We start from the raw sequence: 12848 nt of genomic DNA on the forward strand, positions 1-12848 counted from the left end.
CCGGCCGGGTCAGACTCAGGGGTCATCTTAGACTGGGAGGGGTTGAGAGGGTTAGTAAATCTAACCTGGCATCATGAATCCTATTGTCACCACCCATGGACTGTCTGTGTTTTGATTCACCACGTGTTCCCCTCGTCTGAGTTCTCCGCCCTCATCTGTTTCCATGGACACTAATCACCTCCCGCACAGCTGATTGTCATCTGTTATCACCGTCACTGTGTATTTAAGTTCCTGCCTGTCTTCACTCCCTTGTCCGGTATTGTTTGTGTTGTACACGCTGTCGTCCTGTTCCCGTACTCCATTCATTAAAGTTACCTGTTAATTATACCTTCCTCCTCGTCTTCCTTGGATTTCCCCCGTGACAGAATACCGGACCAAACTCAAGATGAATATCGATTTCATCACTTTAGCCGAGTCATCACCAGATTTTGTTTCATTTTCTAGAGACTTTGTTTCACTTGCACTCTCCAGCCCCCTAGATGACGAAACCCTGAAGACCCTGTTCTGGATCGGGGCCACCTACCACCAGCACTTCGACCTCCCAGACACCTCTGACCTGGACTGGAAGGAGGCCGTTTCCCGGTGTCTGGAGAGCGTCGAAGCCCGATCCAGAACACTGCCAGACCCAGAGCCGGAATCACCACCCTCGACCGCGGAGATCTCGTGCGTGCCCCCCGCAGACGGAGAGCTACCACCCGCCGCGACGCGTCAACCAGTGCCCGAGACGAAGAGGACAGAGTTGACCCTCGCCCCGGAGGAGGAGCTCCAACAGGAGTCTGACCAGGGGTGTGAGCCCACGACATCTGCGGACGAGGGGACTAATTTCCCGGAACTGGAGGACTGGCTGATGAAACCCAGGACACTGGAGATCGTTCCCGCCCTATCCCACCCGTCATCTGCATCTCTTTCATATTTTGAATCATCCTGTGATGACTTCTGCCCTGCTGTCTGTCTGGTTCACGCTGTTCCATCTCCGTTCCCAGTCAGTCCTCCAGCCTCGCCGCTGCTGGATGTGCGCAGCCCTGCACCATCTCCGTGGGGAGTCCCCGACGTCGAGCGGCAGGTCAGCCCACCATCCGCAGCGCCTGTGTTCGAGGATCCCACGGCTTCGCCTCCAGCCTCGGTCCTCGGCACTCCATCTCGGCCAGTCGACCTGCCGGCTCCGTCTTGGCTCCTCCCACCTGCGCCTCCGCCTGAGACCCTCAAGACATCGGCTGCAGCGGGTTCCCTCGTCCTGCCGGCTCCCCCTTGGTCAGTCGTCACTCTGCCTGCGCCACGGACTTGCGGTCAGTCGTCTACGCTTGATCCCTCCACCCCTCCGGCTTCGGCGGGCTCCTCCTTCCCTGTGGCGTCTCCTCTGTCCTCCCTCACTCCACCTCAGCTCTCGGGCACTCTGGTTACGGCTCCAGCGCTCGTCGCCGCTACGTCACCGGGGTCTCCTATGCCGATGACGTCGCTGGAGTCCACCGGCTCTCTGTCTGCGCCGAGAGATCCTGCCACCGAGTCTCCGTCGGTCATCCCCCAGCTACCGTCAGTCCCCTCGCCATCTGGTTTCTTCCCTCCGTCATCCCTGCCATCGGCTGTCGGTACTGGGAGGCTCTGGGTCTGCGCCACCGCGCCATCCCCATCAAGGCCGCCAGGGAATCGTCATCGTCCCCTCACCGTTCCGTCACTCCAGCCTCTCGTCTGTGATTCACCATCGTCTCGTCCTCCACCTGAACCTCCCCCGGTTCCCCCTCCGTCATTTTGCCACGGCGCGAGGTCGCGCCTTGCCGGAGGGGGGCGATCTGTCACCACCCATGGACTGTCTGTGTTTTGATTCACCACGTGTTCCCCTCGTCTGAGTTCTCCGCCCTCATCTGTTTCCATGGACACTAATCACCTCCCGCACAGCTGATTGTCATCTGTTATCACCGTCACTGTGTATTTAAGTTCCTGCCTGTCTTCACTCCCTTGTCCGGTATTGTTTGTGTTGTACACGCTGTCGTCCTGTTCCCGTACTCCATTCATTAAAGTTACCTGTTAATTATACCTTCCTCCTCGTCTTCCTTGGATTTCCCCCGTGACACCTATAACTTTGTGGAAATTTACAGAGAAGGCTCGGCTTGCAGTAAATAACCTTGGGGAGGGCTATTTAGTCTTCACCCCGGCCTGTGTTCTGGGCGTCACTCCACTTCGCAGTAATCTGTGTTGGTGACTGAGCCTTATTGTTCTTGCAAGAATAATAAACCTTTTCCTTTTATTAATTTGACTCAGAGTGTCTCTTACGAAGTGATGTCTGTTTGTTGAATTTTTGCCTTAACACTGCTTTAATGGGAAAATTTGCCCCTAAATATTTGTTTTTTTAATATCCTAAAAATTACAATGAAAACATTATTTTATAAGAGAAATCATGGAAAATTTTGCATCAAGACTGTAATGTGATTGGTTATCAAGGCACATGCTATTACAAGTGGGCCATTACATTTTCTCCATTGGTAGAGCCACAGACCCTGGTATCTCCCAATCATAAGACCACCCAGGTTTGGCCCGGATCATCAGCAAAATTCCACCCTAGCTCCTCCCTCAGTCAGCTCCACCATAGGATCTTCCTCTGCCTACTCCACAGGTGTCCTGTCCGTCATCAGCTCGCCAGCTTTCGGGAGGGAGTGTTACGTCATGGTTACTGTATGTTACAGTTTTTTCCTGTTCCTTCCCTCTATTTAGTTTTGGCTTCCTTGGTTTCTGATTATGTCCCCATTTGTTTATATTGTTATGTTTTCCCGTGTCTTGTCTAGTTCCCTTGTTTGTCATTTGTATTTAGTTTGTAGTCTTAGTTGGTTGGTTATTGTAATTTTTTTAAGTCGTTGTGTTATATAATTAATATTACTCCTGCAATCACCTGGGTGTTCCTGGTTCAATTAGAAATAAAGTTTTTGTTTTGGATGCTGAATTGTCTTTGACAATTACTACAATCACTCGCATGACAAATACATTCATTTATACCAATAAAACAATTTGAATGAGTTAAATACTTCAGAAATAGCTCTTTAAGAATACAGAGTAAGAGAGGATTTTTTAAAACATGTTTTGAAAAAAGACAGAGAACACATTCTGCTGTAAGCTATGGAATGGGTTATGTCCCTCTGTGGGTGGCAGCTTAGTTAACTGCCTAAGCCCAGCACAGCTAATCTAAAGCAGACACAGTATTCATCACTGCACTCTCCTTTCACCTCTGCTGCCAAACCCTCTAAATACACATTTACAGATTCCAGAGAGGGAAATTACATGTGGGGAGCCTGTTTGTAAACCTGAACTAATATAAAGGAAATTTTATTTACATCTAAATAATGTTTTCTGTGAATATTTGAGTAAGCATTTTGTTTGGGTGCCTTTGTGGGGACTCGTTTCCTATGAGGGGATGCAATGTGTGTGTACAGTTCCTTCTGAAACAGAGGTGGCTCTTAGGTGGCTTGTTTTCAAAGTGCTACTACAGGCCACACACACATATGCTTCTAATTCACAGACAGATGTACAAATTAATTCACGCACGCACACACAAGAGCACTTAATTTCATTGTCACCTTTTTTGTAGGGTTTCCTGGGGGCCATAATGGTTAAGTAAAACTCATGATTTCCTAAAAGATACAAATCATCCCAGAAAATCTTATAGCAAACATAAATGTTTCAGATAATGTTTCAGATTTGTGGCTCAATAGTATTTGTAAACACTTATCATAAACGATAAGACTAAAATAGCTTTAGCAACTAAAATTGCTTTTTATATTATTGTGATATAAAAAGTGCAGATGGGAGTGAAACGTACCTTTGTAGCATCAATCATGTTACAAAGGTATAAGCAGTAACGTAGCCTACCTCCCTCTGATGGTGTTTCTCCAGCATCCCTCCTCCTACCCTTCTCTACCTTTAGGCTTATATTTGTTACTTTAGGTATTTTTCAACAGATGTTGGGTAATCTGACAGCTCTGTCTCAATTTAAGATCAAAGTTTTACATTTAGACACATCAAATCTGTTTCCTCCTTGCTCTTTAATTATATTATCAGCATTTTCACTAGAAGGCACTTTGATTAATTACATGATCAAAATAAAAACTAATAAAAAAGAAACAAATGCACAGCTGAATTGTTCACAAAAGACCTAGAACAAGCACTCACAAAAAAAGATTTTAAGACTTTAGGACCTTTAAATTATTGTGAAAAAAAGCGGTAAAAATCTTGGCTGACTCAACGAGCAATCAATGCAAGCATTAAAGAAACACTTACGTTTGAATGCTGGATACATTGGTACAGTATTGGTAATGAGAACAGCATCATATCTTGGTTCCAGGGTGGAGGAAAGCTCTGTCAATTATAAGATCATACATTTTTTTTAACAGACATCGAATAATAAAGTCAAAATTCTTGCAGTTTTTATACCAATTTGTGTGAAAGCACAAAACTAAAAACCCTAAAAACTGTGTACTAAAAAATGCTCTGACCCAATTCTATCAATTGAGATATCAGTTTAAATTTTATCCTTTGACACAGTTTTGGTCACTATAAACTTGATTTTCAGGACAGAAGCCCAAGTAAGATTAAGCCCAATGCTGTACTAATCCTGTCTTGCTGGTTTCTGGAATTGGCTTAAACATGACATTACTGAGGCTAGGGTGCACACTATAGAGAGAAGGAAGCCTCACGAGGTGGATAGAGGAAGCTGTAGGTGATCTGTTTGTCTGCACGGTAGCTTGAGCAGGACTGACTATAGGCTGGAAGAACTCTAATATCAGGCCGAACACAGTTACTCAGATCCTCAGTCAGAGGGGTGAAATCTACCTGCAACAGAAAAGCCACAAATTCAAGTTTAGACTCAGACAGTCAACAGTTTACCAATTTTATTTTTTGCGAATTGACAGCAAACTAACATTTTGTCAATTGTACCTGCTTAGATACAGTATAAGATGTCCAGAGAGGCATAGACAAAGCTTCACTGTAGCCGCTAATGTATTCACTATGATGAAGGATAAAGTATTTGGTGCGGAACATGACCGCTGGACGACCATAAGGAAGATTCTTCTTGTCTAAAAATGAAAAACAAAAGTAGGAGTAATCTCTTAATATGAAACAAACAAACAAACAAACAAACAAAACAAAACAGAATAACAATCAATTAGTACACCATCAATTAGTACATCAATTAAAAGTCCACAAAACCAGCGATAATTTCTGTTCAGAAAACTTGGATCAAAGCAGTGCTTGATTCATATAGATTACAATGTCTTTATATACATTTTGAAGTTTGAAAGTATTGGTTGTATGGACTTTCAGTGGATGGGACAAAATTATGTTAAGATTATTGCAAATATATTTGTGTTCTTAAAAGTGATAAAAATTTTGGGCTGAATAATCCCTATAAACCAGGCAAGAGTTAGTTCACCCAAAAATACAAACACTGTCAATTAATTTACAGCATGTTATTGTCACGTGTATGTTCTGTTTTGGTTTAATTATAGTTTAATCCTGTTTCCTTTGTTCTCATTTTCCTGTCACAAGCAATTTCTGTGAAAACAGGTTTACAACTCCATCTCATTACAAATCTAGTGAAATGCTGTAATCATCTGCCCATAAAAATGTTAGAAATTATGCGAATTTTAAAAAAAAAAAAATTGTAACTGGTGCCCGTTGCGTTACCAAATGCATGCTAAACTCACAGCACATGCAGTTCACTGCATGCATCCACTGTGATCCGAGCTGTTCTGAGATGTGTAAAACACAGTTAAAGAACTTTTGTGTTATAAAGTATTAATATATCTTCGGTTAATTATAAAACTGTAGGGGGACATAGGTAATGAATGGGAAACACTGTTCCATATGACTTTCTGTTAAATTCACAAATAAATAGATGGGAGCTCCAAAAAGGACCTTTAGCCATTGCATACAGTACTTGCAAATCTGTTAAATGCATGACATGTAATTATCAGTGAATAACTTATATTTCAGACATATAACAACTCCAGAAGACTTCAAATATAGCACAGAAGTCATATCAACTACCGGATAAATCATGTTTTTTTTTAAACCTGCGGTCAATATTATATAATATAATATACATTGTATGAAACAGATTGTGTGAAAGAGTGTGTGCTACAATTTTTTTTCTTTCACTGCTTTTTGGAAACAGCGTGCAAAGTAAATGAGAATGACTAAATACTGACAGAGTTGTATGATTGGGTCAGCTATTCCCTTTCAATAGGCAAATAATATTTAGATAACACTCAATATGAACCATAGCAGCTAACTATTATCAAAAATCTGTTCAGCATCAAGCATTCCAGAGAGAAGGGAAGGGAGTTACCATCAATAACTTGTCTTAGTCGTTGATTGAGCTCTTCCACTTTGTTCTGTAACAGACAGAGCCACAGTGACTCCAGGTTATAGCCTCTTACAAGGGTCACTTTCAATGCCCTCTGCCCCCTATTTTTTGAACGCAACTGCAAAAGATTAAAGGTGAAAATCTCCAGCAAGAGATCTAAATCTGAGCAGAAGGCAAAAGCACTTTCAGAGGCAAGAGGATGGATCACTTTGATCCAATACAAGGAAATGTCAAAATAATCTAGGCCAGAGGTTTTAAAACTGTTCATGGAGCCTCACCAGCATTACAGATTTTTGGAATGTCTCCATTCTGTAACCCAAGAGAATTAAGTCATCGGCTGAATAGTAAAGTATTCCATGACCCGAGTTTGGTGTGTTCAATATGACAAACATCCAAAATGTGCAGTGCTGGGGAAGCTTCAAGAAACTTTGAAAACCCCTGACCTTGGCAGTTCAAGAGAAAAGCATTGGCAGCCAACTATCTTTTCTGAGCAGGACACAAGCAAAAAAAAAAAAAAACGTACAGACAAAGCATGCAACAATGATAACTGATAAAAGCATGGGTACATGCACACAAAGCACTTTACAAGATTTTATGAGGGTTTCTGCAAATAAAAATAAACTGTGATAGCAACAGTAAAGACTGCTTTAGAATCTGGTCATCTACCTCATTAAATAGCCGCTAATGTATTCACCTTAAAACTGTACGTTTTAAAATAGAAACAAACAGAAGGAAGTAAATCTACTAAACTATAACTACTAAAATAGAAACAATCTGAAATAACTACATCTTTTAAACTATAATTTCTCAGGAATTGTAAGTAATGCTTTTAAGTAATGAGTGCAGTGATGTTCTGGGTGGTTGAAAGAATATTGCTGAGTTGTTGCTTTCTAGCCGAAAAAATGAACAAACAACAACAACAACAACAAAAAACTACTAACAAAAAAAAAAAACATTGCCAAGTATTTATGATATTCTGGTCCCAAAATATGATATGGGTTCCTACTTCAGTGAAAGTGCATGAGATGTTTTTTGCTTGTTTTATTATCTGCCAGATAAAAAAAAAAGTCAAATTGCTTCGAAAAGTAATAGACTAGACGGATTTCAGAAAAATAGCCTTCTATAAGAAGTGAGGAGCATTTATGGGTACAAGTCGGGTACCGGCCTATCTTATATATTTCAAGGGTGCTGAGTCCAAAAAAACTGGTACCCAAGCGAAATTTTGAGTTCCCTTTCGTAGTCACTTCGAGTTACGTCAGAAGTGACGGAGATTGGGGGTTTCGCATAGAAAGCCAATCCTCTTCGAGTATTTAAACACGAGCCAATGGCATGCAATGCCTTGGGGCTGCGGAAATCTGCATAGCGTACTCCGCCCTACTCCGTGAGTATAAAAGGAGGAAGTGAACGCAACCGCAGTATGTTTTCGCTTCGGAGCCAAGAGAACCTCTTCACTCCTGAAAGCACTGTTCAAGACTCTTCGAGACGAGCGTCCTCTTCAGTGTTGGTGTGACGGCGGTACCCAGCGAGATTCTGCATCGCCTGCGATCTGAGCAGTGGTCTGCCAGACTTTGCGCTTCTCCCTGGTCGCTTCAGCGCTGAAAGAGTGAATTTCCTCCTCTCATTGAAAGAGCTGCACGCGCACGTCTTTTTAAAGACGGTTCGCCCGTGTTCTTCTGGGTGTGGTTGATTTCTGTCGTCATCTGATGGTCACGATCGCTGCTTTGTATGCCTGGGCATTTCAGCATGCAGCAGCAGCGTTCGTGGATGACTCATGTTCCTTCTGTGGGAACATGACCATCTCTACACTGAGGTCGAGACTCAATGATCTCACTTGAGTGAGAGTCCCGGTCCCCCCCGCTCGATCGGTTTCCTCCATAGGGGGCCCGTCGACCCGGGGACCTGGTGATTTTACGGTGATGGTGTGGGATAAAGCCCCGACGATTCCTCGGGCCACACCTCCCGCCTCAGTGCGAGAGCCAGCGAGCGTTAGTTCGATTCAGTCGGTTGCTTCTTCGGTGGCACCGGCTGCTTCGGGCAGCGCTCCAGATGATGATGCGATGTCGATCACAGCATCACTAGGTGGGCTTGACTCCTCGGGAAGTGAGGATGCGGCCGCGTTGCCTCCCTCGGGAGCGTCAGCGCCGCCGTGTCTGATCCCGCAATGATGGCCGTGCTATCTCGGGCGTCCGTGAGCATCGGGTGGGGGTGGAACTCCGCCCCATCCCGATCTCTCGCGGCTGAATAATTGGTTTTTGGGTAACGCTGCCGCCTTACGGCCACGGCCACGGCCAACCCCAATTTCCTTTTTTCCCCGAGTTGCATGCGGAACTGACACGCACTAAAAAATAAATAAAAAAAAAAATAAAAAAAAAAGCGTGCTTAGTTCCCCGCCCTTCCTCCCCTCGGCGATGCGGCTGTCTGTGGGTACGCTGGGGCTCCCCCGGTCAACCGGCGGTTGCTCTCAGATGCCCCTCCAAAGCCTATGGGTTCTCGTCGTCTATGGCGGCGCGATTCTGTAGAGCGGCGGGACAGGCAGCCTCCGCCCTGCATATGATGAGCACCTACAAAGCTAGCTGCTCAGGAATGTGCACGAGGAGGTGACGGACCAAGCGAGCTGCGAGCCTGCCGCCTACCTTGTCCTTAAACGGGTCACGGAGGCGGTCGCTCGCTCCCTTGGTCAGGTGATGCCCACCGCTGTGGTCCAGGAGCATCATAATGTTCGGCGGTGCGGTCCAGGACTTTGCCCAGCACTTCTCGACCGCCTAGGAGCAGACGAAGGCGGTTTCTCTGCCCCGACGGCCAGCTGCTGCCTCCAACCAGCCGTCGGCTCGGACGCCTCCGCCAGTTCGACGCCGAGGACGCCCCCCTGGGGCTCCCTTCCCTCCCACGCGGCCCCAGCAGCAGCCTTCAGCCGGTTCGCGTCGCGGAGGAGGCCACAGGTAAGCGTCCCAAGAAAAGAGCCCCCCCCTCAGGCCGCGTGCCCCGCTAGACGCCAGGCGAAGCGATGTTCCTGAGGCGGGCCGCTCAGTGATAGTGTCATGGTTTTTCTCAGGAGGCGGTGGCAGGGCCCCTCCTTCCCCGGTGGAGGGCCGGTGGAGAATCTTTTGTTCTAGCTAGCTCCCTGAGCTGGTTGAGGAAAAGCTGACACTGTCATTGAGCACACAGACTGGAATGAGCGCGCATGACGTCCAGTGCGTCGCCCCGTTCATTCCTCTCTGTCTCGGAGGGCGCGGAAGGGTGCATGTGTCGTCCCCGGGCTACGCCAATCCCTTCCCCCTCTGTCGCCAGACCCCCGGCAGAACAGACCCCCGTGGAACGCTCTGCCTTCCCTGGTCTCTTCTGTCGGGGAGCGGGTTTCGACGGTGCATCCGGACGGGGTAACTCCTGCACGCATGCCAGTCGACCCGCCTCGCTGCCCCTCCGGGGGGACGTCTGTGGTTCGCATGACCCCGTTGGCTCACTTCCGGGAAGCCTGGCTAGCGCTTCCCGGTGTTCCCGCTGGGTCATCAGAACGATCAGATTCGGCTACGCGATTCAGTTCGCACGGTCTCTTCCCCGCTTCAGGGGAGTTCGCTCCACGATGGTTGGTGGCAATGCCCCAGTCTTGAGAGCGGAGATTGCGACCCTGCTGGCGAAGGGTGCAATCGAGACGGTCCCTCCAGCCGAGGTGAGGTCCGGGCTTTACAGCCCCTACTTCATTGTCCCCAAGAAAGACCGGTGGGTTACGACCGATCCTGGACCTGCGCATTTTGAACCATTCTCTCCATCGACTACCGTTCAAAATGCTCACGGCCAAACGCATTTTCGAATGTGTTCGGTATCAGGATTGGTTTGCAGCGATCGACCTGAAGGACGCGTACTTCCATGTCTCCATTCTCCCTCGACACAGACCGTTTCTTCGGTTTGCCTTCGAGGGCCAGGCATACCAGTACGCCGTTCTCCCATTCGGGTTAGCTCTGTCCCCTCGCGTCTTCACGAAGATCGTCGAGGCAGCCCTTGTTCCCCTTCGCGAACACGGGGTTCGCATCCTGAACTATCTCGACGACTGGCTGATACTAGCACACTCTCGAGCTCAGGTTTGCGAACACAGAGACCTGGTGCTACGGCACCTAGCCCGTCTGGGCCTTCGGGTCAACCGGGAAAAGAGCAAACTTTGCCCCGTGCAGAGGATCTCTTTTCTCGGCATGGAGATAGACTCTGTCGCCATGTCCGCGCAGCTCACGAACGAGCGCGCGCACTCACTGCTGGCTTGTCTTCGACGGTTCGAGGGCAAGAGTGCGGTTCCACTGAAACTATTTCAGAGGCTCCTGGGGCATATGGCATCCGCGGTACGCCTACTCTCTCAGAGACGGGGCACTCTGTGGCACCCTCGTCCCGATCTTGGAGGCTGCACGTGTGGCTCCAGGACGGGACGAGGCAGGTTTGAGTTCGCTGCCACCTGCGGTGGCGGCAACCATCACTTCCGCAAGAGCGTCGTCCACGAGACACCTTTATGCGTTGAAGTGGAACCTCTTCGTCAATTGGTGTTCTTCTCGCTGAGAAGACCCCCGGAGATGTTCGATCGGAGTCGTGCTTCCTTCCTGCAAGAGGGGTTGGAGCGCAGGCTGTCGCCCTCCACCCTTTGGATTTATGTCGCGGCCATTGCCGCGTCTCATGATGCAGTGAAAGGTAAGTCTATGGGAAGCATGACCTGGTCATCAGGTTCCTGAGGGGAGTGAGGGGGCTAAATCCGCCTCCCTCCCCTCCTGCCCTCTGGGGACCTCTCAGTAGACCTGGGTGCTCTGCAGAGGCCTCCCCTGGAGCCTTTGCAGTCGGTAGAGTTTTTGCCCTGTCCTATGTGACAGCACTCCTGATTGCATTGGTCTCCATCAGGAGAGTAAGGGACCTGCACGCACTCTCTGTTGACGAAGTGTGCCTGGAGTTCGGGCCGGCTTACTCTCACGTATTCCTGAGACCCCGGCCTGGATATATGCCCAAGGTTCCTACCACTCCCCTCCGGGACCTGGTGGTGAACCTGCAAGCGCTGCCCCTGGAGGAGGCAGACCCAGCCTTGGCACTGCTCTGTCCGGTACGTGCTCTCCGCACCTATGTCGACAGAACGCAGTGTTTCAGGACCTCAGACCAGCTCTTTGTCTGTCATGGGGGGAGCCAGAAGGGAAGGGCTCTCTCAAAGCAACGGCTGTCCCACTGGATAGTGGATGCCATTGCTTTGTCTTACCAGCAGCAAGGCCTTCCGTGCCCCCTTGGTGTGACGGCCCATTCCACTCAGAGTGTAGCCTCCTCTTGGGCTTAGCGCACGGCGCCTCGCTAACAGACATCTGCAGAGCTGCAGGCTGGGCGACACCCAACACCTTCGCCAGATTCTATAATCTGCGAATTGAGCCGGTATCCTCTCACGTACTCGTTTCGGCCAGTTCTGGATCCGCTCAGGTGTCTTCGCTTGCTCGCCACTCCACTCCCCGGACTGGATAAGTGCGATATTTCCTCAGTTCTTCCATTGAAGTCTTGAGTCCTCCAGCACCGACGATGCGGGCACCACTGCTGTTGCTCTGGATGCTGGCTAGGTGCCTCCATGCGCACGGTTCCCCTTGGTAACCGTCTCATGTGTATTATCCACTGTAAGCCTCTCTGAGCATGTGTCTTCCCTTGACAAGCCATCTGCCACCCCTGGAGTTGAAATTAGTAGCCACCTGCGGTTGGTACTCCAGTGTTCCATATGTGTTCCTATGTGGCCATATGTGTATTCGTAAGTCCTCCCTTCGGTAGGCAGCTGGTAGCATGTCCCTTCCGGGATATGTTTCCCAGTGTACCTTGGTAATCCTGTGTCAAAGTCGGATCCCCCAAAAAAAAAAAAAAAAAAAAAGAGGTAAGGCTCGGGGGTCCAGACTTTCGCAGGGCACTGGAAGACAGCTTGAAGATGGCGTGATGGCACAGACCCCCAATCTCCGTCACTTCTGACGTAACTCGAAGTGACTACGAAAGGGAACGTCTCGGTTACGTATGTAACCCTCGTTCCCTGAGTAGGGAACGGAGACGTTACGTCTCCCTGCCACTTCTGCTGTATCGCTGGGTAGACGCCGAGTTCAGTCTTGGCTCCTCAGCGAAGACATACTGCGGTTGCGTTCACTTCCTCCTTTTATACTCACGGAGTAGGGCGGAGTACGCTATGCAGATTTCCGCAGCCCCAAGGCATTGCATGCCATTGGCTCGTGTTTAAATACTCGAAGAGGATTGGCTTTCTATGCGAAACCCCCAATCTCCGTCACTTCTGACGTAACGTCTCCGTTCCCTACTCAGGGAACGAGGGTTACATACGTAACCGAGACGTTTTTTACCTTCTAATTTGCATATCAAAATGGCCGCCAAATTGCCTATTTTGCTCAGTCGTTGGACCATTTTCTCCTAGTTTTTTGATTAAGTAATTAATCAAAATGAGGAAATTAAGTTTTTAGATCGATAGTCAAGGGTCAGAGCAAAGATATATTGGAGGCTCACT

General features: G+C 48.2%; 1 protein-coding gene across 3 annotated transcripts in view; it reads right to left on the minus strand.

Moving 5' to 3' along the window:
- The window catches only part of enpp2 (ectonucleotide pyrophosphatase/phosphodiesterase 2), a 55908-nt gene that overhangs the window by 18936 nt on the left and 24124 nt on the right, over nt 1–12848 (minus strand). For all 3 annotated transcript variants that reach the window (XR_016145678.1, XR_016145677.1, XM_039694329.2), the window contains exons 19-22: nt 6335–6380; nt 4921–5060; nt 4680–4815; nt 4264–4341 (exon numbers count right to left, since the gene is read on the minus strand). Coding sequence is in view for 1 of the 3 variants with exons in the window: in XM_039694329.2 (XP_039550263.2) it covers nt 4264–4341; nt 4680–4815; nt 4921–5060; nt 6335–6380 (400 nt within the window). In the remaining 2 variants the exon portion in view is untranslated. The remainder of the gene's footprint in view (nt 1–4263; nt 4342–4679; nt 4816–4920; nt 5061–6334; nt 6381–12848) is intronic.

This window comes from Pimephales promelas, chromosome 12, assembly GCF_988280905.1.
Source record: "Pimephales promelas chromosome 12, fPimPro1.hap1.1, whole genome shotgun sequence".
NCBI classification, from domain to species: domain Eukaryota; kingdom Metazoa; phylum Chordata; class Actinopteri; order Cypriniformes; family Leuciscidae; genus Pimephales; species Pimephales promelas.